The sequence below is a fragment of the Excalfactoria chinensis genome, chromosome 12 (assembly GCF_039878825.1).
Source record: "Excalfactoria chinensis isolate bCotChi1 chromosome 12, bCotChi1.hap2, whole genome shotgun sequence".
Taxonomy (NCBI): domain Eukaryota; kingdom Metazoa; phylum Chordata; class Aves; order Galliformes; family Phasianidae; genus Excalfactoria; species Excalfactoria chinensis.
The window spans coordinates 5,687,145-5,713,830 of record NC_092836.1 but is presented as its reverse complement, the minus strand read 5'-3'; the positions used below and the strand labels follow the sequence as shown (position 1 = coordinate 5,713,830).

Below are 26,686 nucleotides of genomic sequence, written 5' to 3'. Positions count from 1 at the left end.
TACTTTTCTCTTTACACAATAACTCTTGCATTTATGTGCTTCATATGCAAGTCAACTTTTGAATGCTTCATACTTCACAGGGAAGTTTTAAACTATGTACAAACAGACGACGCTCGAACAGGAGTTTGTTCCCCATGCAAGCTTGTTTCTCATACCTCAGCTGTTTTGCCTTTGACAGATCATCAGTTCAAGATTTGAGGTAGAAGTAAGTAGCCTATATACTCTGTGCAAAAAATAGTAATAATAATAGCATGTTTGTTACTTTGCACATGGCAGTCCGTCCTCCTCAGTCTGCTGATCTGCTCGGTGGCTTAAATGCATGACTGGAGTCGCACGACTTGGGTGTGAAGCCATTGGCCAGGAGGGCCTGTTTTGCTTCTGCTTCACTCTGCAGATCCAGTAGTGTTGGGGGGATTTCAGGAAGCACATTCAGTTGCTTTAGTGACCCTCCTGCCGGTGAAGCTCTCACCAAGTTCAGGTTGTTAAGCTCTGAAGGCTTTGCTCCTGATTGCGAAGAGCCTGCAGAAAAGCAAAGAAGTGTCATGGTTAGCTGCTGCTCAGCCTGCACAAAACCAACCCTGCTGCTGTCATTTGTGCCCTTCAGCCAAGTTAAAAAAGCAGATGGGGAACGACGTACCGTGTTGGTCTGCAAGCAGTTGGCTGGCTGCGCTCACAGGTGTTATTCTGTCATGGTTGCTGGGGTAGAGGGTCCCGTCGGCTTCTGTCCTCTTGCTGCTGGCAGTCCCATTGCACTGCTGTGGATGAAGAAGGTTGGTGGTGCCTGCACCCCTCTTCCTGCTCCGCTCCTTGCTGCTCAGTGCTTTCTGGTAGGAACTATCCAGAGTCTGAAGGCCCTCGGTGTAGTACTCCGACTCGCCAGGATAGATGTGGATGTTCATGCTGTCTGTGCTGCCGCTGCAGTCTGTGCACACGACGGGCAGGCCATAGCCTTACCAGGAGGAAGAAAAAACAGCAACAAATGCAGATTTACCAGCTGGAATTTGTCAGCTCTGAGGCACACACAGCACTCAGCAGAACAGGAACCTCGGGCTAGCGAAAACTTGTGCTTATCAGCTGTCCTGGCACTAAAGGCAGTTCCAATAAATAGCTGGGTGTTATTTAGTTTTTTTCTAACTCCAAAGGAGGTTTGATTTCGGTTTTAAAATATCAACTACACATTTATTTCCTTTTCCAGTCTTTCTAGTCAGGGCAGAAACAGAAACTGGACCTTTCCTATAAGCGCTTTAAAATACCCCATTTACCTTGCTTGTTTTTGTGCTGCCGCTTTATAGGGATCACTGTCAAATCATATTGTTATCTCGGGATACTTTATTGCTGTTAGGGGGAACAACAGCTGAGCAGAATTCAAAGCAGCAAGATGAAAGGAGATTCTGAGCCTTGAAAGTCAGTTTCCTGAGTGCACTTGACAGCTTTCCATTATTCTACTTTACTGTTTCTCCTGGAGAGAGAATTTCAGCCTAAAAATAGGGAAGTGCAACAGCCAAGAAATTGGCAAAGAGCAGCAGCAGGTGCAGTGCCCAAAACAACAGTGAAACTGTGAAAATTAAAAGGGAAAAGCTGAGCTCTGAAGATGACAGCGCCTTTAAAGAGCACGACAAGATTTTAACGCCTTCAGTTTGGAAGAGCTCTCACAATTTAGGACCAGCTCAAATCCAAACACCCCTCAGCCAGCTGCGAGTGATGGCCAGCACAAGCTTCAGTCCCCCTCCTTCTGATGGGCCCATGAATTCAAACCATCCAACTTTGAGAGAGGATCAAAGCAAGCAGCAGAACGCAGATTTATTGTGCTCACACCTGAGAATCATTCTGGGCTGTTTTTTCTGAAGGTAACCATTTCTCTTCTTGTTGCTGTCTGACTCGGAGGGCTTTCTGATCTGTACAAACACCAAATACCTTTCCAGATTAATGAGTTTTGTACCTGTCTTATCCGGAACAAGCATTCCGTCAGCTGCGTCTTCAGTTTTCCAAGTGTCTTTATTATAGCCAATACACAGCTTCGGCTGTCTGCAACCTACAGTGGGAGCTTCAACATCTGGACACCTTCCAGCATCAGTCTGACACATACCTGTAACAAACGAACCAGCTGGCTACAGATTACAACCACCTGCCCTCAGCTGAATGACTTGTTAGTCATATTTCTACCCATAAAAGCTGCAGAAGGGAAAAACAGCAACGGAGATAATAGATTCTGTTAAACATTAGCTTAAAATGGTAAGTGATGTCTAATCTTAGGAGAATCTTAGTTCAGAACACTTACTTTTTCCTTCCTAATGTGCTGTGTTTAAATACTGTAAAACCCCAGCATTTAATTTCTAAGCCTGAAGGCAGGGTCAGGCAATGCCAATGTCCTTTCTAGTGGAGCTGAACTGTGCTAACTGCAGTGCCAAAGAACTAATCCAAAATGAGCAAAAAAAATACTTGTTATGGTCTGACTGAGCAGTTTTGAAGCTGTCTGCTTAATTAAACTCAGTTATAACGAGGAGAGGGTAGCTTTGTAAAGTGAGAGTCCTTGTTCTACATATATGCAGAGACTGGAGAATCACACTGTAGAGATCTATCAGATAACTCATAACAACACAGAAATACTTCATATTATGTTTTTTTCCACCCTTGCATCAAGTTCAGGTGCAGTAGTACAGAAGAAATGAACTGGTTCTCACCACTGCTGTCTATGTGTCCATTAGGCTGTTGGTGATCTCCTCTGACGACCGCTTCCTGCCGGTCAGAAAGAGTCCCTTGTGAGGACAAGTAGCTGGGCACGTCTGGAGGCACAATGGTCTCATCTGGAGCAATGGGAGAAAGGAAATATGAATTCCTAGGACAACATGAAGGCTTCTGTTTGCACTGCATCTCAAATCACATTTTCAAGAGGACCAGATCTATGTATGCACGGTATTTTCTGTAAGAGCTGTGAATTAGAATCTGGCTGCCTAGAATACCCTAATGGCCCTCAGAAGCCCCACTCCTGATTTTCCAAGGCCTAAAGCTGTGAGGTTTCATGCTGATAAACTGTTCTGGATGTTGGCTACCCTTGGCTTTCTCCATCTCGTATCAGGCAGTTTTACTTTCCCCTGCCATATAAATACCAAGTGAAACTCAAGTAGACCAGGAGTGAATAAAAGGGAGACAAAAATCCCACTTAGACATGGCACTGGTGATATGAGATCCAACATTTCCTACTGAAGTCCACCCTGAACTATAACTAAAGCTAACAGTAATACAGGAAGACCACGAATCTGAGAATGGGGAAGCCTTAAATTGGTTTTGCCTCACTTTTGTACAGAGACTGTATGAAGCTGATGGCAGGAAGAGTTTTTCTCCCTGCAACATTTGTTTCAGCACCTAATTATCCCCTTGGAAGAGTGGCAGAAAGCAATAAGCACTGCTTCTTCCCCCAGGAAGAGTCGATGCCCCTCATCACTATGGTTACAACAGCTCATGGGCACCGTGGAAAAAAGGGTTTCCTACTTCAAGGCTCATTTTTCTACATTCAGAACACACAGTCTTTGACAATCCAGGCAGGGTCTGAGCACTGTGGGCATCGCGCTGACCGTCTCAAGAGCTGGTTATCATTTACAGTCATGGAAAATTGAAGTTGCAAAACAATAGTTGAAACTACTTCCACTTGGAAAAGACCTTTCTGAAGAGCCAGCCAAGGACAGAAATGCAGCTGTAAACACGCAGGGAAAGGGTGGTTCCAGCTCCTGCAGCCAAGAGGACTGCTGAGAAAAGCCAACTGCTTTTCCAGTAAGATTGTGGCTACCTGACATGCTGATTTGGCCCCAGCGGGAAGTCTGACAACACATGAGGTTAGGGAGAGCCTCAGCAGGATACGAGAGGTACCTGTGTTGGTGACGCTGTATTCCTCACTCTTCTTTCTGGTTTGGTAGATGATGCAGACCCAGACCAGCGACGTCAGCACGATGCTGCACACCACAGCAATGGTGATGATCCCCACGGTGGTACGGTCTTTTCTACACCCAAGAGACTGTAAGATGCTCACGTGGCTGTGTGCACGCTCTGTCCCCAAGGTGTTGGACATTTCGCAAGTGTATTTCCCAGCATCTTTCAAGACAACATTCCTAATGACAAGGAGCTGGTTGCCAGAGGTGAAGTGATGCCTCTCTGTCACAATCAGGGGCTGGTCACCTTTCAGCCAGGTAATGCGGGGAGGTGGGCTCCCCGTGGCTTTGCACAGAAGAGCCACAGTCTCACCTACAGACACTACATGGTCTTCTAGTGGGTGAATCAAAGACGGTGTCTCTGTAGGGGAATAAAGCAGAAATTAATTCTTGAGGGACACCGTGACACTTTTCCTTTACCAGTACTGAATGTAACTCGTGTTTCTGCAGACAAACACTTGGCAGTGCAGTATGTGGCCATGTGCCTATGAGTCTGGCAGCCATGCACCAAACAGATCTAAAAATCATGACCAAAGCAGTCTCTTAACCAGCTGGTGTTTGTGTTCCCAACAAAGAAAAAGCCTCGGCTGTGGGGCAATGGCTGACATGTGAATAATCTGGCAAGGCCAGAGAAAGGGAGTGCAACTTCTATTTGAAGTCAGCTTCCTAGGTAGGAAATAGCATGGCTACAGGGGCTCCCCAGAACAGAGCAAATGTGATCTGAAGCTCCTTTTCTGTAATCAGCAGGATATTTTTCACTACTTAACTACAGTGTAAAAGAATGAACAAGAACGCAGAGCGTGGCCTCTTTGTCCCGTTTCTGCAACTGCTGAAGAACAGCCCCTTTCCAGTTCCTGCTTCTAGACCAGTTAGTCTTCCAAGGGCTCTCAGGCATCTTACCCAGTACAGTCAGGGTGGCATTTGCAAGCACAGACCCTGCAGAGTTCTGTGCTGTGCAGCTGTAGACGCCCATATCTTCTATCTTCACATCCGTAATGAAGAAGACATCATCATCAGGCATGACGTGCATGCGGCGTTCCCGGGCTGCAGGGAAGTCCGTGCCTCCATCTTTCTGCCAAGCAATTTGTGGGGGTGGGTGTCCTTCAGCTGCACACTCCAGCCGTGCTGTTGTCCCTGTCCGGCTGGTGATGTCGTGGGGAGTTTTGATAAATGAGGGCAACACTGATCAAGAAAAAATAGCAAAAAAGGATGAGCAACTCAATGGAGAAGACATCATCTACCAAACAGTTCTAACTAAAACCCATTATCCCTCCTACTTTCAATCACCACAGTCCCTTTCTATCCTTTTTCACTCCTACAGGCAAAGGTTCCACTGGAACAGCCAAAAACAAGTGATTAAAGCCATTAAAACTGTGCCTAGCTGGATGGCAGCCATCACAGGCCTGGCATGTGCTCCTCACATGGCATTTCTCAGCATGCCCTGAGAAGCAAGCAGCTGGCATTAAGAGGTTAAGAACCCTTGAGAGTACCTAAGGTTTACAGCTGACCACAACAGGCCCCAGAGAACTGCAGAAGGAAGGAAGGAGAACTCAGCTTTCTACTCACCATTAACAGTGAGTCGAGCCTTGTTGGAGTAGGTAGAGCCAAAATGGTTGGTGATGATACACTGATATCGGCCCTCGTGGGCGAAGGTGACGTGGCGGAGGTGCAGAATGGTGGTATATTCCATCACCTCACCATCCTTCGCCCGCACGTGGGCAAAGTTCTCAATCTCAGCATTATGCAGCACTTCGTTGTCTTTCTTCCATGCAAACATCATGGGGGAGCTGCTGCTGCTGGCAGCCGAGCATGTGAAATGGATGTCCTTCCCAAGGACGGCCACTGTGGTCTCTGGCTGGATGATGATCTGAGGCTTGGGGAAATCATCTGAGAGGAAACAGAAAGCCCTGTTAGTTCTGGGCTGTAAGGGCAGACTGGAACAAGCAAAAGGTGCAACTAGAAATGAGCAGCATGTAAGTGAAAGACATCAATACACTTCTGTCTTTACATCCTCTGCTGTCTACACCAGAAAAGCAGCTTGCTCTTGCAAAGTGGGATAATGTAAGTTAGGATAATGCACACAGGCCATGCACCTCCATTGAGCAGCTGGTCTAAGCTATGGCTCTCATTTATCTGGTTCCTTCTGTTAATCTGAATGAGACAGTCACTTTAGAGGTGTGAAATCAGAGGATGCCCAGCTCTTTTCACCCATGTAGCTGAACCTCAGAAAGATACTGGTCTAAAGAAACTATCCTTCCCTGCACAGCGCACGCAGGGGGCTCCTCTGCCTTTTAACTCCTTGTTCTTGTTTGCAAGAAGGAGCAAAGATAAGCAAAGAACACAAAACCACAGAGCGAGCTCAGTGCTGCAAGATGAAAAACGGTACAGCTGCAGTCTTGGTAATATCAAGCCAAGGAAACTGCAGCTGTGCAGCCCCTTTAGGAACTGGAATGAGCAAGAGTCCCTTTTGATTTAATACTCAGGGAGCCCCGTACAGGATTCACGACATGCAGGCAATGCGCTGTGCGGTTGTGGTGGGAAATAAATTGTAGCCAATGACAAATTTTCCAAATGCAGGCTTGGGCTTCCTTTGATCCCATTGAATAACAAAACAAAACTGAAACCCTCTCATAATAACATGCTAGTAGTCAAAGAAAATGTTTCCCAAGTGAGTTCTGCCCTTCATACAACCTCAAAGTACACAAGCAAGACTTACCACACACAAAACTTTCTGGCAGGACAGCAAAAATGCTTTTGCTCTTTAGCGACTCGGGATGGGCACAGGTGGCCACCACGAAGGACTGCAGCTCCTTCTCCACTAACCATGGGGGCAACCATTTCAGCTGGCAGTCGCAGAGGAAGCTGTCACTGTTGATGTGGCTGCAGGGAAACAAAACCAACACAGCCCGCTGTGAGTTCTGCATGGAGGGAGGGCTGCAAAGCTCACAGCCCTTTCATGTTAGTCACATTCCTCCCTTCCCTTCAGGAAGTTGAAGGAAGAAAAGTACTGCAGGGTTGTCCTCGAGGCAGTGATGGAGCTACCTACGTCACACATTTAAGGGGCATTTCATCTCCGCACAGAACCACCCCCTCCTGTATTCCAGTGGCACTCCCTGGTGCCTTATTATTCAGCTTTCAGAGTGGTCCCCAGCAGCATTTATCAGCATCCTAACAGTCACTCAGCACCTTCTGTTACGGAATGAACTACAGATGCAAATAGAACTGGAGACTCAGGATGTATTTTGTTTGACTAAGACCAGATCAGTCTTTCTCCTCTATTTTGTTTCAAGAGTCAGTGTAGCAGACAGGTAAAGTGGTTAAAGAGACAGTGGGCATGCAAGCTTATCTTACTGACCCTGCAGTCACTGTCACTGTTGTCTGATTCCCATTTGCTAAGTCAGAAAGAAGACCCTGAACTTGCCTGAGTACCAAGTGATTTCTTCTTCCACAAACTGCAATACTCCAGAGTGGTGACAGTGGATTAAATATTTATGGAGAAGAGGAGAAAAGGAAACCAGGCAAGACTGGAAACAGTGTCTGATAACAGGGCAGAGCCCCAGCCTGGAGCACAAGCGGCAGCTCCGATAACACATCTGTATTTTTATACCAGGGGGCTGGACGACAAGTGGATTCAGTTCAAATGGTGCTATCACTGAAATGTCAGTTACTGTATGTGAACCCCAAACACAGGTACTGCAGAGGAGCAGATGGGCCACTGGGAATTACATCTGTGACGGTGTGAGAAAGAGAGATGGCTAACAGGACCTGGGCTGGACTTCCTGAGTGGAGATGAATCATTACACAGATGCGAACCTGCTGGAAGAACCTGTTCTGATGATCTAATTTCACTCACTATTAAATTCAAGATGTTCCTGTGACAGCTACTCGTGTGTAAAAATACCCTGCAGAGGAGGACAGCAGGGAGGAGGAAATAAATGAGCAGTAATGTGAATAACACCCCATTGGAAACAACGTGCTACTTCTCACGTCCAGGGCAAGAAGGATCCGTGCTCCTTAATGGTGTGTCCAGCCCAGTTACTTACAGCTGCCGCAGGCTCTTCATCTTAGCAAAAGCGTCTGCTTGGATGGAGCGGATGGCGTTATCTCCAAGGTTCCTGCAGAGCACAACCAAAGGCAATGTGAGCAACAGGGATGTTATGGCTGGGACAAGATCTCTCCATACCCAAGTGCTGGCTCTAGTAGCAAGTGAGATTTTAGCTCCTGGTGAAGGCACTTGCAGCTCATGAAAATAGGTTTCGAAACACATTCATATTGCATAGGTAATAGCAATATGTGAATGAACAAAACACTCAGGAATAAATCACTAAGTCGGTCCATGCCCCACTTTCTCACTACAGTTTCTGTCTCAGCTACTTCCATCATCCATAGCTCAGAAATTCCTCAGCCCTCTCAATAACCAAAGATAGTCAGGAATGTCGCGTCCCAGGCCAGCCCTTCAACAGAAGTGCAGAAAGCCAATACTTGCACCCAGCGGCATCTCACAAAGGCACTTTGAGGATACACAGCAGTGCTTCCAAAAGAACGTATTCTTAAAAGCTTCCCTCTCAACTAAAAAAATTCACTTGTCCTCTGAAAAGGACAGTGTCACATTTCGGGCTTGCATTTAATAAGTCAAGTGCAAGACAGACCAACACCAGCTGTGCTTGCAGAGGAACTCTCCATACAGCATTAATAAGGGAACCCTTCAGCAGGGAAGGTACCCCCTGAGTCAGGCAGTCCCTACATTCTCAGTGCTCACAACATTTCTTAACAATCAACAGTCAATGAAACGCTGACAGCAAAGTCACAGATCCTTTAACGTGTCTTAATTCAGAAAGGAAGCTATTCATGAGTCACCGCTGGAGCCATCAGCCTTGGAACACAGAAAAAAAATTACACAGTGGCAGCCAAAATCTGCTTCTTGCAAATCACTCTAAGGCAGTTGTGCTGGATGGGGATGTGCAATGCCTGCATCATGAGCAGCCATCTGCAACGTGTGTCACTGCCTAGACTTAGGAAGGAGTCAGGGCAAGGGAGGAAGAGAGCAAGCTCCATCAGAGAGCAAGCTCCATCTGAAATAGCGCATTTTCAGTGCCGACGGCCTGCAAAATAGCAGTGTGCAAGTCAAGGCGGATTTATCCAAGAACAAACCAAAAAATTAAGAGCATGCAGATTTGCCATATGTTCTATAACTTTGTTCTGGCACAAAAAAAGGCCAAAGTTGAGGCAGACTTATAATGAGAAGGAAGCAGGTGGCCCCCACAAATGGACTGGCTTCTCAGTTTACAAAGACACTATTAAATTGCTAGCAGATCTCTCAGGCAGCAACTTTTGGCAGACCCCCCTTCCCAAACTGCAAGGCATGGTGGGTTACTCACAGGTGCTCCAGGGCCTCCAACCCTGAGAACGCTTTCTTGGCCACCGACTTGATCTTGTTTCCAAACAGAGTTCTGCAGTTTCCAAACATCCAGTGCCAGATAAACGGAAAGAAAATGGGGAGAGGGAGGCAGAAAAAGAAGGAACACAATTAGCGTGGCTTTATCTGATATACGCGCTCAGTGCGAGTCCCGGGAAATCTGAACTGTGTGCAGATTAAGAAGGCTGAAGTACATTCGCTTTCCCACTCCTGAAATTAAATCCTTTTATCTGTGTTTGAATTTAATAGTGATGACAGCACAAAAGGGAATGTGCCATATCATGTAAAGAGGCAGGTTTGCTCCAGTGCCTGGAAACCTTGCTGAGTAACAGAAGGTCCCCTCTATTCTTTGAAGGCTGGCTTTGGGCAGGATTAAGTGCAACAACAGTTGAACAAGACTTTGGTCTCTTCCTGAAACACTTTTCATTTCTGACTTCTTCCCACACAGTTAAAGAGTGGCCATCTCTCCCCTGCTGCTTGGCCTGCCTGGCCATCCACACACAAGGGCTGGGGCTGTGTGCATGCAGCGCCCAACCAAAGTGAGTGCTGACCTCCCTCCTTGGCCTCTTGCAAATACAACAGCAGAGCAAAACAATGCAGTAAATGACAGCAGAGCAGTAATTTTGGGGGCCAAAGGGAAGGAGAGAAAAGGTAATGTGCAGAGAGACCTAAACAAGGAGCGTGCTTGCCTCTACCTGTGGCCACAGACCATTCCTGCCCACCAGTAAGAGAAGGATCATCAGTAGGCAAGAGCCAGCTGAGTGCTCAGAACCCAGCTGGTGTGCAGAGTCTTCTATAAATACTGACCAGCAGTGACTGCTCAGGGTCCATACAAAATGGATGATCTCCTCGGCTGTTTTACAGAAGCATCAGCCAATGTCATTAATTAGGAGATTCCTCCCTTCCCCAAGCTCTCTCTGTGTGAGGTTTATCTGCCAGGTGCATCTGTTTATCACCTCTCGCTTCACGTGGCTTCCAATGCAAGTCATTACTAACAGATCCAGTGCACAGACCGACACATCAGGTGCTGCTTTTGACTTTTCCTTCAAGATTTTTCTTTCAAATATAGGGTGCAATGCACGTGTTAATAACACTGTGATCATGGCACTGCCTGCTACCAGATCAAGATACAAGATCAGTGCATCAGAAGTCGTATTTACTGCAATAGAACTGCTCTATGTTCTGGCTAACGCACCCCAAGCACCAAAGATGTGCACAATCACGGGTACCAGAATTTGGTAAAAGGTATCTTGTATTAATGAAGGTTTTGGAAACTCCATTAGAATGATTAATAGAGTAAATAATTTACTGCATGCAAACTTTGGCCATATGGCTACATCCATACACAGTAATTTCCGGAGCCATAATCCTAAATGATTGCTATGCTGAGCTTGGATTTGATAACTGGAGATCTGTGTTTACTGTTTCCAGCAGATCTGTTATCACAGAATCATATGGGTTGGAAGGGACCCCAAGGATCTCCAAGCTCCAACCCCCCGCCATAGGCAGGGCCACCAACCTCCAGATCCAGATGGTAGTACAGCAGGCTGCCCGGAGCCCCAGCTTTGAAAACTGAAGATGGTGATTCTCTCAACATCTCTATCTGTGCAGAGGTAAGCAGGAAGCCTGACGTTCTCAATACCCACATCTATAAGCCACTTGCAAACAACTTGATAGTTATATTTGCAAGAAACCCATACCGTACTGGCAATAACACCGTGCCCCAAAAAACTCATGTTCACCTTTCAGATCTCAAACAGCCACTTCTCCAACCCCAAAGTGGCTCCAAGGGCCGTGGCACACAGCTCTGCTGCTCATCTGCCTGCTGCAGTCCCCAGCAGTGCTGCTGTGAGCAGAGCTGGGTGCGACCGCGCTCTCCCAGCGATTGCATCAGTGTAATTAGACGCCAGGCACGCAATTCATTAGAAAGCAGCATTTTCTCCTCCAGCCAGTTTTGCACCTGCAGGAAGATCTCAGTCACTGAGTGAGCCATCAAAAAAACCGGTTACATTGAGCAGCTTGAATAATTAGGAGAACCGGTTGCTCCCCAGCGATTCCACTGATGCTTTTCATGCTTCGGTGCTTCTCGACTCCCTTTCTTGAAGAAACATTTTAATTTAGGCCTGTTCTCTCCATCCTGGACAGCTTCATATATAATTCAGGGAAGGCTAAAGTGACCGGCCCCCCACCTCTCAGTTTAACACCTTCATTTCAGCGAACAACCCTCTCCCCGCTAAATCCTTTCAGAGGCTAATCTGTGCCAGATCAAAGGGGAGCAGCTTTTAAGGCAATCTCCACAGAGCCGAGGTGATTATTAATTCATTGGAAGGTCTCCTCTGAAGTGCCCATTTATTTTTGTATGCTAATGCATTTAAAGCCTATTGACGGTTTAAATACAGGCCTTAAATCAGGCAGTGAGACGTTCTCTGTAGAGGCTGCTGCTTTACTTTATTTAAGAAAAAAAAAAGCCCTGCCAGTAAGAATAATACTCGCTTCAGCCTTAGATGAAATTACGAGTTTGGGATTTAAGTGCTGATGAGCTAAAGTGGACCTGAGCACGGTGCTTTAACAGTGCACGCTCTCTTAGCGTGCCCAGAATGCTCTACAATGAAATAATCTCATACTCAAAGAGGGTTTTTTCTGGCCATACAGCTGACTGACAAGAAACGATCCCAGCAAAGGTACAACCAGCTGCTTCTTTGCCCTGTGGCAGCTTTGCTGTTGTGTTACCAAACCTCTCCTGTCTGCCAAAGCCCAGCCTGGTCCATGCGCTGTGCCAGGCTATAGAGTTTGCTGCAAACTCAGCCTTCTTTACACTTGCACAAGCTCCCGCCACATACAAAACAGCAGACAAAACCAGCTACCTTTTGGAGCTGCTGCCTGTACCCAATGACCAACGTCAGGTCAGGCTGGGCTGTTCCACCAGCAGCGACAGAGCTCTGCCCAGAGCTCCACGCACACAGCCTGCACAGCCCCGCAGGCTCTTTGCTCCATCCTGTTCCTCCTGGCCTCTGCCTGACCCCCGCAGCTCACCAGTGCTCATTCCTCCTGGTCACTGAGTCAATCCTTCTGAACTCTTTCCCCCCATCCCATGCTCTCCCCCCTCTGGCTGTTTCACTTTTCTGCCGTTCGCACCCAACACTTCTGACACACTCAGGTATGCAGGAGCACTACTCGTACTCCCATGATAGTGGCCCCATGGAAGCGATGCCCTGTGGTGACATCCCAGCAGGACAGTGACCTCTCCTCTCTCATGTCAGAGCAACACTCCATTCAGACTCAGAGCACTGCAGCCTGCAACTCCCTGTTTCCCAACTCACATTAATTCCTACTGGCTTCTCTCCCTCCCACACATTTTCTGCCCCCCCGCCTGCCCTCAAATCCATTTCTGCCTTCTGCCTCACTTGTAGCTGCTACTTGTTCCCTCTCCTTCAACCCAGCGACTCCCCTCAACAACCATCCATTGCCATCTATGTCTGTGACTTGAATTTTTTCTCCTCCATCTAAGCATTACGACCCCACCAGTCCTGCATGGCTCTTCCCACTCCCCCAGGAGCCTCTAATGAGAACACGACAATATACCGCCCGCCAGGGTTCATTCTGGCCATCTGCTATCCATCGAGGTACTTTTACTGCACCTCTAGCTGTGCCATCCCAGCATCAGAGACAGCGTGATGGGAGGGTGCTGAGAACTTAAACAAAGGCAAGAGGTAATGATTAGAAAGACTCTTGGTTTGTCACAAGCCATCAGAGACTTCCCTGACAGGGCTGATTTATATAACTGATTTCAAATGGAACACGAACAAGCACAGACAGAGCAATGTGAAAATACTTGTGAAGGCCAAGCAAGCAATAAACATTTGCAAGGCGCATGCTTTGCCTTAGGTTTCTTTTTATCTCTTTAAGAGCCTATGCCCCGTGGTGCCTTTTATTGTCACTGCACATGGAAGCAAGCCCAAAAGATCACTCTCAGACAGAGTATCCCACAGAAATGAATCCTGCCTCAATCCTCTGCTGCAACAGGAAATGGTATGACTTCTCTCTGTTTATTGTTATTCGTTCCATCAATCGGTGGTTTGCTGAAGATTGCAAGGGGGCTCTGGTTGCTGTTTGATTTTGGAAGCAAAGAACAGTTGTGCTGAATCTTAGAGCTGAAAACAACCTAAGTTTCTCTCTCGGGTTTCTGAACTGTGGTATATGACACACAGTAAGCAACGACCTGTGCTTTAAAAGGCCCAGAATTGCCTCCTATCTGCAGAACTACCTTCCTCAGATGTTCTGTGGATTTCTATCTTGTTCCAAGGGAAGGAAAACAGCATCAGAGAGGAGACAGATCCACCCCCCGGGGCACACAGCACAACTGTTCTGCAGAACTTCAAACCAGGGATACTCACAGCTTGCTCAGATTTTCTAGGCCTGTAAAGGCTCCGTTGGTGTCTTCTATTGTGCCTGAGATGTCATTGTGGTCCAGTTCCCTGGGGAGAGGACAAGAGAAAGCTCATAATCGGTGTCTAAGTCTTAGGGTCATCACTAAAAACAAACATAAGAAAGTCTGAGAATGGCAAACAAAGAGCTTCCCACTTTGTCCTAACAGTTACCAAAACTTGTTAAGTCCTTCAGCAAAGCCACACTAATCACTTATTAACACTAAAGTGTTTTTTCCTGGCTGAACCTCCTTTCCCCCCCAAGTTCTGAACCAGTAGCTACTTTTTAAACATGTGGGGTGTAGTTCTGTTCTGATTTGGTTATTCAAGCAGAAAACCAAACAAAAAACATGCAGTCCCAAAAGTAAACTGAAAGAACCAACGGGAACTGAGAGATGAGGCACTGAGTCCCCCCCATCTGCACCTAAGTCTCTGAAGGTGAAACTTCACCGCATTTGGATGGTGCCCACCAAAGGCAAAGGAAAGTACAGCTCCCCTTTCTCTCTCAATTGAAATTCCACCAGGACTGAGGATGGATTAAATCTGAACAACCAGGGTTTAACAGCTGTCCTTAAATACCGCTATCATGACTCCAGGTAACTTGGGGTTGTTCCTATGCCTACCCGAGTTTGCTTACAGCTTTATCTTAGGAAGACGATGGTGTATTTTCTACAAAGCTGCATTTTTTTCTGGCAATGAACTTGAAAGTTCAACAAAGGAAAGCACTGTCATCATTGCGCAAGCCGAACTCTGTATAGCCATTAAAAAAGAAAAGTTAGAATTCCTTTTCCAGCCTTAGCTTCTTTTGGCTTTCAAATTCACCATCAATTATGAGAGTCAAAGGGGTCTGAAGAAAAACAAGCAGACAGAACAAACAGAAAGATCCACAAAAGCTGTTCAAACAGCCTGCTTAAAAATCCTTCCCTCCTGCGCTTTAATTCCAGCTAGCACTGAATACCCGGCAACACAGACAGAAATCTATCATTTCCAACGCTAAGTAAAAAGAAAGAAAAAAATAAATAGGCTCTGTTGGTTTTGTTACATCACTCCGATTTAAAGCCTAGCAAAAAACCAACAACAAAGCCAACAAAATCATCCAGATAACCCCCTGAACCCTCAGGTACCCTTTTCGCACCTTTTGAAGCCTATTATCAGATCAATCTCAGTTTAAATATATCAAAACCAAGAAAGAAAAACAGTTCTGAAACAAAGCCTTCTGCATTCTTTCAAATGCCAGGTACAGGCATCACAGTGTAACTGTGCTGTAAGGCACAGACATGCAGTAACATACAAAGGAACAAGAATAATAACTCCACAGTTGGAATATTCACACGGGATGGGGCTGAGATTGCTGTGCTCAGTACCTAAGCTGGCTGCAGGCTTCGGTGTGTGAATTAACAACGTGCAAGGAGATGGCCCAAAGCCACAACTCCTCTTTCTCAGCTGCTTTCAGCGTGAGAGCCGAACCCCCGTCCCTGGGGAACGCTGCCCTCCGCCAGCATTACTGCAGATGTCAGAGAGATCTGTGGGTACACCGATGCCAAAGGGATGGATACAAACCCAACACCTCAGTGGGGTATGGACAGTTGCAGGAGAGATGCTTTGATGTGCTGACAGTTTCCGTGCTATCTAAGTGGGACGAGGCAAATAGCTCCTCCTGGAGCTACAGTTTCTACAGTTTCCCTCTGCTTGCCAAGCCGATGCCAGCTGTTCTGTTTGTCTGTTTCTTAAAGGCAAATCCCTTCTCCTGTTCAGATCCACCACTGGTTTCTGGTCTTCGGACCGGCAAACCTTTTCCCATGGCAAAGACAGCCGGGTGGGAACGGCCCACAGGAACCCTCTGACATGCACTTCTATTAATTGACTGCCACGCATTGTGTTTTCATGAAAAAGGAAAAAGAAAACGGCATTGCTTGTTCATCCAGAGACAACTCAAAGGTTTAGTGTCAGAAAGGAGGAAAAAACCCTTCTCCACAAATGGGTGAAAATAAAGAAAAAAGAAAGAAAGAGCGGGGTACTTTGGCCCTGCTCTCTTTGTATTCCAGCTCCTCTCCCAGCCCCTGTTGCCAATTTCCTATTCTTTCTGGCTGGCTGAGCTTGAATGCTAGCAGCCTTGTTAATCATTGTGCTGCAAGGTCTCTGGGCCTGACCTCTATTTGAATAGCTCCACATTTCAGCAGTTTCACACCCACCAAAGGCTCCCCAACAATGGGCCATAATTAAAGCATGCTCGGGTCTTTTTCACCAGGTGCAGGACCCAATAGGCCTTTCTCTTTATTAAATTAGAGCTCACTCACACACTCCTTCTCCTCCTCCCCCCTCGGTCCTAAACATAAAAGAGGCTCCACATTCACTGCAGAGCAAAGAGAAGGCCAGCTCCCCTTCCCTCCATTTCTCTTTGGAAACCTTTAGTTCCGGTCCTGACAGCTGCCTCAAAGAAGGCATTTCTGAATGCCCACTGGCTGAAAGGCTTTCGTTTAAGTTTCCAAGAAAAAAGGAAAAGAAAAAAAAATCAAACAAAACCCAAACTCACTTTCCTGTCACTTCCTCCACTGTGAACTTCAATAAAAGAGAGAGATGCAGAAAGTACTGTAAAGAGGGAAGAGATCTCTCTTCCCATTTCATTTTAATTACTCAGACCGTAATGGATTGCTGGAGGAACGAAGTATCAAAGAAGGAAGTCAGCCTGCTGAACACAAGTGGCCTGGAGGCTCAGCTGTGTGTCCGTACCCTCAGCAGCTTCCTGCTGCCACAGCTGAGCCCTACGCTGGGGTGAAGCTTCAAGTGTTGTTAAACTCTTGATATCCAGACATATAAGCAGATCCCAACCTCTGGATCTGTTTTGCCACTGCTTTTTCCTTCTCGATGCCATCTTCACCAAGAAGATGCAGCAGCACAAATACTTAACAGCACACTTACGGGAGATATTTGCATTTCCAACATTGTTACTGGAAGGAATTGTTCTGCACAGATTCTGAGCGTAGTGAGCCAACAGAAACACTCCTTTTCTAAGAACTTCAATTAAAGTCAGTATGACAGCAAGAGAATTCTGCTGCTAGCTGAACTAAAACCTTAGAAATTTTTTGCTTAGCTGAGCTACATTCAGGATCCTGTCCCATGTTCCTTTATTTTGGGGCCCTCTGCTCTGAAAGCACTCTGTAACACTGAGCAGTCCAGTTGCAATGCTCCTAACTGCAGTAAAAACTGTGAGTTCACCGAACTTGACTAATGGGGTAAACACAAGAGAGCGGCCCGCAGGGGAGTTTGCAGCTGAGGATGCGGGAGCCCAGAGAAACTGCAAAGGAGAACAGTTTGGCAGAACACAACCTGAGGAGGGAAGGTAGGCGTTGTGTTATCTAACAAGCTAGGAGCAACTTACAGGACACGCAGGTTTTTGAGTCCCTTGAAGGCACCTTCCGCAATATGATTGATGGAATTGTGGCTCAGCCGTAGTACATGCAGTCCTCCGAGGTCTGCCAAGCTTCCCTCATCCAGCCTGGTGAGGTTGTTGTAAGAGAGTATTCTGAGGAGAAAAACAACAGCCCTTGTCATCCAACCAGCCTGTTCCAAACTCCTCTGCACCAGCCAGTGCCTGCCTCCCATCCCACAACTATCTCACAAGAGGCAGTGTATGCTGGGTGGATACATAACAGCTTGATTAGGAAACAGCGCTGCAGCCTGCAAATATTCCCAAACGATACCATGGGGCAGCAGGCATTTGGCACCCTTCTATGGGGAAGTCTTTTCAGCGTGAGACTCCTCCAGAAACGAATCAGAGCAATAACCCAACACAGATGCTGCCAGTTACATGGAAAAGAAGCTACTCTTTCTCCATGGACTGTGTCTCCAAGTTAGGGCCTGGCAGCACCATACCTCCTCAGGCCCCAAATGTTTAACTCCATAACACTCAGATATCAGCCAGAGCTACCAGTCCTGGCTGTGCTCAGCCCTCACTCTATTTGGATATCTTCTGAGGACAAAGCAGCCCCCTTCCTTACACCCCGCGAGGTGGAGAGTAATGCCAAGCAGAAGGATTTGGAAGCTCACACGTGCTCTTGGCAGCGTCCAGACTCCAATATTCAGGATGTGCCTTATCGTTCTGCACTTGTGCACAGCAAGCCCCAGGCACCTGGGTGTGGGTGTCTCCACAGCCCGCTCCACCCCAGTCCAGAGCCAAAAGCATTTCACCACGAGGCAATTGAATGCTTCCTTTCATGCACAGGAAGGAGGTATCTGCTGCAGACCAGCTGCCTTCCCCCCAGCTCCCCTCTGTCAAGGAGCACAGAGTCTCTGTGAAATCATCTCCACTTACAAGTGACTAATATTGGAGGGCTGCTTTTTTTTTTTCTCCCCTCATTTCCCCATTGGTTTTATTCTTCCTTTCTGTATTCAGATGCATCCTGCTACTCACTCTTTCCCAAGCTTCTCTCTCTACAAAGTGCATAGGATTGTAGAACATACCATAGTGGCTTGGGAGCACAAGTCCCTCTGGAAACCGTAGGGCTTTGGACTGCTAACTTCTCAAAAGAAGCGGAGTGCTGCTTTGTACAAGGCACTGAAATCCTTCATTGTACAGGCAAAAAAACCCATCACACTGAGTTCCAAGCCTCCAGATTCCTTTTCCAGTCCTTCCTGCTTTGAAAACGCGTCTAAGGCTTACAAAAAAATCAGTGAGAAGCCAAAACCTAAGGCAAAAAAGGGCACAAGCTCTGAAGCACCGAGAGTGTCATTTACTTGGCCAATGAGCCGTCTATCTCTTAGCTGTGTGAGCGGGCAGAGGGCAAGCTCTGGAATAAAATCAGTGAAGATTAATGAGTTTGAAGAAGGTATGGGACAACATTCCTAAAGAAGTTGTAGTGTTAGTTATGAAGAACTGGCATCTGGTCAAAATTATGTCCTCACCTGCGATTAAAGAATTTGGCTTTAAAAAAAGAAAAGGAAGAAAAAAAAAAAAAGGCGCTCAAAAGTAATTCTAAACCTGGCTGAGGAAGAAAATATTTCCTTTTGATTCTACACAGAAGGTTCCTGCTGCAACTGGTGAAAGCGTGTTCCCATCCTTTCCTCCTGACGTCACCTCAAGACGGACAGGCAGCAGCAGGCGGCAGGGTCCCTCCATGGCTGCAGCCAGATGGAAGGTTTCAGGAGTGAACGCACCTGCTGGTGGCCTCCTTCAGCACATCAGGCCTCTGCTTCCTCCGGTGGGAAAGGCCCATTTGTAAAAAAAAGCACGCTTCCCTCCTTGGTGGTTTGGATGATCTGGGTTGAGAGAAGCCAGCAGGTCCCCCCACTGCTGCCCCTTCCCATCTCTCTACCAGTGGGAAATCACCGGCTAACAAATGGAAATGGTTTGCCCATATGGCTCTTTTGGCCTGGCACAGAAGTGGGAGAGAGGCTCAAAAAGCAGCACGCTGAAGAGATGCACAAAGCAGTTAACCAGAAACGTGTTGTGCAGCTGCAGCTCCTGCTGTCAGCCAGTTCAGGACCAGGATACCTAACTCATGTCATTCCCACTGATGGAACGATAGGTAACAAGTGAGACTTCTTCATCTTTCTGAAGAAAAAGACCCAGAAGCCAATTCATTGTTTACATCTGATGAAATCATTATGTTCCCATAGTGGATTTTTCCATCATATTGCTGCTTTAGCACCTGACTGGTGAATACAATCAGCCCCATCTCACGCCCACAAGAAGGTGAGTGCTCTCCTTTCTTGGTAGTTTTTATATGAAACCAGAGTCTTGAAGTCACATTCTTTCCCCACAGCTGAAGGACAGACAGCTCATCCTTCAGGTGATCTCCTCTTCCCTCACCACATATAAGTGGAGGTCTGGCCAACTCTCTTTTTTTGCAGTCAAGGGCTTTGAGATTGATTCCATGTGCAACCACAAGCAGTATTTGCTGAAAACTGAAACCCGGTAGATTTAGCAATAGGGGAAACAAGGATCTTTTAATAAGAGTGTGACATACACATTCAAAGAAGCACACGGAGACAGCTTAGGTGTATCTACTCCTTCCTTTCCTCACTCTTCAATTTCAGAGCAGACCTCTCCTACAAGCACTCTTTTGCTGTGGGAGTTTCAGTTATGAGTATCTGATGGCTCTCTTGCAGCAGCTTTACCCTAAAGGCAACACCTGCAACAGCCTGTAATATTTTGCAGAGATGTGTGCTAACACCCACATAATCGCCTTCCCAATCTCAGCTAACACTGTCATCTCTGGCCTCGCACTAGTGCAATCCTGCCTGTCGGGCCCAGCATGCTTCAGTGCCTCCTACCACCTCCACCAGGCCTTTCCCAAACCTGCTCCATTCTGCACCACAGCAAGTGAAGCCTTCTGGCACGGTGGATTGCATGGTTACTGAAACAGAGAGCCTCTGAGCCAGAACAGCTCAATGTCTGCAGGAGATCCCAATCCATAATGGAGATATAATGATCCAGCACCAAGTGCGACTTCTCAGCTAAACCTGAAGGGTTTGCAAAGACAATGTGAGGTAGAAGAGACAAGCATGTTTCTCCCTAAAGGAGCTCTGATGTAAGCTCTGCAAAATGCAGATGGGACTTACCCATTCCACTGGAACTCATGTTGAAATAGAGCTTCAAAAGAGCAGCTGGATATTGGATCTCTGAGAGCAAAAAGCTCCCAGAGCTCCATTACTACAGCAGTTTAGTAATCCAAATTTGGCTGTTCCAGGGATCCAGCCGAGTGCCTTAGAAATGTACACTCCCCTTTTTTGATGCTTCAGATTTAGGCAGGTCATGGGCAGAGCACAGTTCTGTTTCTGATGCATTGGCCTTGAAGATTTCTACACCGATGCTACCTTAACCTAGTAAAATATCAGTTGCTGATCTGCACATGAAGGAAATGTAGCTGTCTGCAGCACCAGGCCAAGCAAAAGAACCCTTCAGGCATGGACAATTTCACAACAGTTTGGAAAATTAGTTGATTAAACAATCACATATGTATTCAACTAACAACAAAAATATCTCCCTGTGCCAAAAGGAAAATCCACATCTGAATGAATAATTCGGGTTTAACAGAATATCATAGTTGGTCAGCGTGCAACAATATTTATTCAAGAGCTTCTAAACTTAGTGGAACCACATGTGTCAGGACCAGCTAACTTTGAATCCAAATCCAAAAGATGAGGAACTCACAGCTGGATAGGCAGATAGAGACCTCTAGTCTGAATCCTGAGCAAGCCACTGAAAACAGCGAGCTCAGTGCTCTTTGGTGGAGGAGAATCCCTAACAATATTTAACAAGAGATTTCCGAGCACCAAGCAGAATGAATTACAGTTCCACTAACCACATGTGTCAAGTCCTCCAGAGAAAAAAGTGAATCTATCCACAGTCCCACCGAGGGGATGACAGCTACTTCTGTAAATACTGCAAGCGTCCATGTGTGTCTCTTCAAAAAGGCATTAAGCAGTGCCACAGACCCCAAAGACACACTCTGTGGGGCTTTCTGCAACAGCAAGGGTTCCTTTCATTTATCAAAGAGACCATATTCACAGCTGGAAATCTCAGGAGAGCAAAGCCAATGCATTTACCTCTCAACAACCGAATCCGACAGGAAGGGTGAAGTGTAAATAGGAGAAAGAAGGAGAACTGCCTTTAAAGAGACAAATCTCTGCTAGCTAAAAACAAGACTGTTCTTTGTAAATAAGACAAAGCAAAACTTCCTTCAGGCTGTACAGTCACACAACAAGCAGCACATGCCTCCCAACTAGATAGATAAAAAGCCCTGGTAAGCCACAGGTCACAAACTCTCCAGGTTTTTCAGCACTGTGTACTTTCAGTCAATTCTAACCTTCATTTCTGGTGCAGATGTATTTTAAAGAGGTACTGCGAAGGTTGTAACATCATGAATAACAAGGGCATCGCTTCGAGGCTGCAGTTCCTGCATTTCTACGTGTCTATACAGTGGAAGCTGTGGAGTCCTTACTCCCCTTGCCTGCCAGCATTACATTAGCATCACATTCTGACTGAACAACCACAGCGGGAAACAACTTACAGCTCATGCAGCTTCTGACAGAAGCTCCAGCCGTCAGGGTTGATGCGGGATATGGAGTTGTTACTGAGGTGAAGCTGGTGGAGAGATGAAAGGCCATAGAGCGAGCCGCTGTTTACTTCTGTCAGGCTGTTATAATCCAGGTGCCTGTGGAAAAAAATTGGAAGGAATTGACAGATGTGCAGCATCTCCAACAAGAGCTGGTATTTTAGCTATTCCTGCACACATTTCTACATACCTATGTGGATACACCCAAGTGAAGGCACTTCTTGTGCAAGCAAGGGATAGAAATTCAAGAGCAACACAAGGTGTAAGGCCTTCACTTAGCCCAAAGCCCTCTACCATATGCAGCCCCACACAGTCTCTCAGTACAAAGGCAGAACGCTCTCTGCCATCAACACACAGCCACAAGCTGCCAAGCCGGTATGTTCTGAGGGCTTAAAGCCCAGAATGAGGTGTGACTGCAGAGGTATGCTCCACTGCATGTAAATTGGGCTAAGCATCCCATTCAAGTTTGTATTTGCAGAGTCTCAGTTGTGTGACAGCAGCTTCCACAAACATACTGCCTTGATCGCTTGTGACTTTACAAACACTTGAAAGCCAATCACATTGCAAGTTTCAAGCATTTCTCTGCAATGACTGTTCTATTTGCTCTCTCCTACGGAAAGAACGCATCACTGAGATTAAACCAGCTTTAGTTTCTAGGTTTCCCCAGAGGCAGAATAATCAGGTCTGCAACACATAGTTTCCATGTATCAGTTGAAAGAAATGTACAGGAGCCAGATGAACTTTTATTTAAAGCCCAATTGAGAACTTATGAACATTCTAACTGGTAAGCTTACAAAGGAATACTGCCACAGCTTGAAAGACAGGATTTTTTACTGAACACCTAGCAGAGCAATGAGTAAACAGTGGGTCAAACAAAGGCTGTTGCAGCATTGCAGAGATCTTTTCATGCAGGACACGAAAAGAAACATGAAGACCGGCACCAGTGCCCACAGGTCTCTGCTAAATAGAAGAACACGTTAACAGGTGAGGTCTAGACTGTCTGAGAGAAAAGAATGTAGCTTTCCAACTTACAGAACTTGCATCTTGGCCAGCCCCCAGAAAGCTCCATCAGTCAGTTTGCTGATGTTGTTGCGCTGGAGTTTCAGGACTTCCAGGCTGTCCAGTCCCTGGAACGTCAGGCCTTCAATCAGGCGGATGCGATTCCGGTTCAGCTCCCTAAAATTGCCAAAGCCAAACAAGTATATTAAATCCCAGTCCTTTCTCACAAAATCATCTGTGCAGCAGACAATGGGGACAGCAATGCCAACAACTCTTCCATCAACAGTTCCCAGGAGAGAGCAAAGCACACCGGAAACTTTCAATCCCAGAGCTAGCCTGGGAAGTCAGCTGGGTGTCATCTGTTAAACAAACTCACCCTGGGACAGACTCTCACTACAGAGAAATAACAGAGACGGGGGCTGCAATTCTTCTTCAACCCTCTTTTCTCTGAAGATCTTTTCAGCCATTTATCCTTTTCACCAGCTTTCACACCATTTGAACAAACACAATGAAACATCAGCATTTTCTTCCTTACAATCCAGGGTTCTGCAGGACTTTTTAACGGCCCTGTAAAAACGCCCTCCCAAACAAATGGGTGCTGTATGAAGAACGAGTGGAAGTTTTATGGCAAAGTTAGAAAAGAAAGCTCTCAGTTCCCTTAAAAAAAAAATCCTGTTTTTCTTTTTCCCCCCCTGTTAGGAGAAACTAATAAAGACTGGAACAAGTTGTTTCCAGTAATAAGGCAGTCTTAGTATTCCACCTATACAAAAATCTTCAGCTTGCTTCATTAAATTTCCTCTTCTTTTTCTCCACTGAATGAGGGGAAACTCAAAGACTTGGGAATACTTTCTTTTTCTTTACCCCCAGAATAATGATCCAAACATCACCACAGCACTCTTCACCAACCCATGTGGAACAGCATTGTGCACTATCAGACACGCCAGGTGAAATTCTTCTACCATAACATCAGTACAGAACTTCACTGACACAGTGCATCGTAGACAGAGCTGCTCAAACGGATTGATCCAAGGTGGCCTCCCTGTTCAGTGTTTGTGTTGAACAAAACGAGGAAGGTTACAATGTCAGAAATTGTTTTGGAAAAAGGAGGAAGATGGGAACTTCAAGCTTACTTTTCAACTGCATTAAAATAACAGTGCTGAAGTTGCATTGAAATTGAGAGTAATTAAAGTCAAGTAAGCGACTAGGAAGCTTTCAGTCCTAAGGACTGCTGCATGAATACACTTCCTAGACTATTGCTGAGCAAAGCTTGGCCAGAAAAAGAACTGTACACAACAGATTCTACAACACATCCAGTCTGTATAAATTGCTATTCATTCCTGTTTATCTATAGGGTAAACAACTAGCTGTGAGACTGTCTTATGAGTCTAAGAAAACCAATCACTCTGAATTTCAGTGAAAACACAGACTGAGCTGACCTTCAGTTTATTACACTTTTGCACACAGTGCAAACACAGCATATTGCAAGCTCTCAGCTAACGGAGAGCAACTTCTAACTGAGAGGCAACAGACTCTTAAGATGCTGCTGTGCTACACAATCCCAAACTGACAGTGAATTCTACACATATGCAAGCATTAATGCACATCCATTCAATTAGCCCATCTGAAGGACCTGGCTCTCAGTTAAAAGGTTGCCGTGTAGAGGTGTGAGTTCCAACAGCCTTTGTGGAGCTTTTGTTAACAGACAGAGGCTGAACTTTCACCTATCAAATGTGATGGAAAAACTGCATGAGGCCTCGGGCAGGGACCATTCTTCCAGCAGAAAAAGCAAATGGGAAAAGTTCACCCATTAAAGCTGCTATTCGCCATAAAGCATATTTATAGCTGCAGATGTCCATGCGTCTCCATGCAGCTCCTGCCATGCAGGCTGCAAGCAGGACAATAACGATGTGTGTGTTAACTCATCTAGAGTGTTATTTTCTCTGCCCAAATACCACCGCACAGTTTAACGACCTTCCGTCATTGCTTTTTTATTGCCACATAAAGATACCTGTGTGGTCTTGAAAACCTAATGTGGTGGCTGAGCTCTGTCACTCACAACAGACACATCTTCCAAGTCTCACTTGCAGCACAGACACCAGCAGTTTTCAAGGGAACAGATTTGTTCTATGCTGTCACTGCACAAGATGCTGCTGCTCACTGCGGCATCCATCCCTTCTCACTCCATCAAGAGAATGGCCCGAGAAGCCAGGAGTTAAGAGGAAAAAAAACGAACCCTCTCCCAGCATGTGCTGCCAGAAGAGTTCTGAGCAGTACGTTCTGAGTTTTACAGACAGCAGGTGAGGAAGGGTGACATTTGGTGCACGTATCCCCAGGGACATTTTGTCTCCATAAAGAAGCTTAATTAAAGCACACATTTCTACTCACAGTTGTGTCAGCCTGGGCAGCCTGAATGCCTTGACAGGAAGCTGAGTGATCCTGTTTTTACTCAGACGAAGTGTTAGCAGGGACCGTGACAGACTATCAAAAGCACCAGGCTCCAGGGTGCTGATTCTGTTGCTCCCCAGGTAGCTGCAATAAATCACAGCAGAAAAATGAACAGTCCTGTCAGAAATCTCCTTTTATTGGCATTTAGTTGCTCTCCAGACAGGCTGGTGGAATGACAGAGGTGGTTTGGGTTTCTGGCTGCACAAGAAGCACAGTGCCTTTCCCAGAGCCACACAACAAAGGTGGAGATGTGCTGTGCCATCTCTGAGGCCTCCTCTATACCCTCCTACTTCAGAAAGTTTGGAGCAGAAGGCAGAAACTAGAGAATACTGCATTGCAAGGTGACTCCAACCATTCCCCATCTCTTAAGATTCTTCCCTCAGCATCTGTCCCAGGGCTCTTTCTTACTTGGGACCCTCCTCTTGCCCACAGAGGCTGGTCCTACAGGTCAAAAGACAAACATTGGGTATAACACATACCCTCTTCTATCTCCTTACAAGCAGGGCAGAAGCTTCTGTGCAAACTTTAATGCAAACAGATCTGTTTGCAGCTTTTCAAAGGTACTTAAAACAGCTTTTTAGACTAGGGAAAAGGCTCTGTAGGGAGGGCATTAATCTGCTTCACCTCCTGCTTACATCAAATAAGTAAGGAGCAATTTCTGTTCTTAATGTTCAGTAGCCACATTTACTGCAATTACAAAATAATCCTTCTTCCTGCCCCTCTTCCAGGTGCAAACGGGCTGATCTGGGAAGCAACAGGACACTGAGGAAGATACTGCCCTGCACAGCAGCTCTAGCTTCTAGGTCTTTAGCAAAAAGACACCCACACCCGATGGATATGCTATAACTTTCCTTTGCTGTGAGATTCCCATGCAACACAAACAGCATTCTGTGTTCTTTACGGGTATATTAGAAAACAAATCCAAAAAGCCCAATAAATAACCCCACAGTGGGGACAATCCCATTCTCCTTTGCACTTAAAAAACTTACAATTAAGCCCATGCTTTCTGTGTCATTCCTTTCCCTCCTTTTAAAAGAAGAGGTTTGAGGCCCTTTTCTCTGCTGTGGTAACTCAACAAAAGCTGTTCCCAACCAGAGAAACTCACAGCTCCTTTATGTGAAGTCCCTGTGGAAAGCAGCCGTTTCGGATTTCCGTGATGTCATTGAAACTCAGGTCCAACGTTTCCAGGGCAACGTAGGGCTTCAGTTGACTTGCTTCAATGCTGCGGATCCTGTTGTGATGTCTGAAACGGTCAGGAGGAGAAATGGAGACAATTGAGTTCTCTTAACATCTGAAGCTGCAGCAGGTCGGCTACTGAGCTGAAGGTTGGAAGGACACCTTCAGCATGTATCATAGGAGATAACTTCCCTAACCCCCACGTTGTCCCTACAACTAGGAGGAGTGGGGCACATACAATTGGAG

The 26,686-nt window shown here is 46.2% G+C and overlaps 1 protein-coding gene across 1 annotated transcript in view; it reads right to left on the bottom strand.

The window, feature by feature from the left end:
- Positions 1-3: 3 nt before the first annotated feature.
- The window catches only part of LRIG1 (leucine rich repeats and immunoglobulin like domains 1), a 75,966-nt gene continuing 49,283 nt past the window's right edge, over positions 4-26,686 (bottom strand). The window contains exons 4-19 of the mRNA XM_072346995.1: positions 26,370-26,507; positions 25,205-25,348; positions 22,853-22,996; positions 21,776-21,919; positions 17,143-17,286; positions 13,734-13,814; positions 9,302-9,373; positions 7,967-8,038; positions 6,640-6,803; positions 5,490-5,810; positions 4,824-5,105; positions 3,865-4,284; positions 2,682-2,804; positions 1,940-2,086; positions 638-949; positions 4-519 (exon numbers count right to left, since the gene is read on the bottom strand). Coding sequence (XP_072203096.1) covers positions 287-519; positions 638-949; positions 1,940-2,086; positions 2,682-2,804; positions 3,865-4,284; positions 4,824-5,105; positions 5,490-5,810; positions 6,640-6,803; positions 7,967-8,038; positions 9,302-9,373; positions 13,734-13,814; positions 17,143-17,286; positions 21,776-21,919; positions 22,853-22,996; positions 25,205-25,348; positions 26,370-26,507 — 2,941 coding nt within the window. The 3' untranslated portion in view covers positions 4-286. The remainder of the gene's footprint in view (positions 520-637; positions 950-1,939; positions 2,087-2,681; positions 2,805-3,864; positions 4,285-4,823; positions 5,106-5,489; positions 5,811-6,639; positions 6,804-7,966; positions 8,039-9,301; positions 9,374-13,733; positions 13,815-17,142; positions 17,287-21,775; positions 21,920-22,852; positions 22,997-25,204; positions 25,349-26,369; positions 26,508-26,686) is intronic.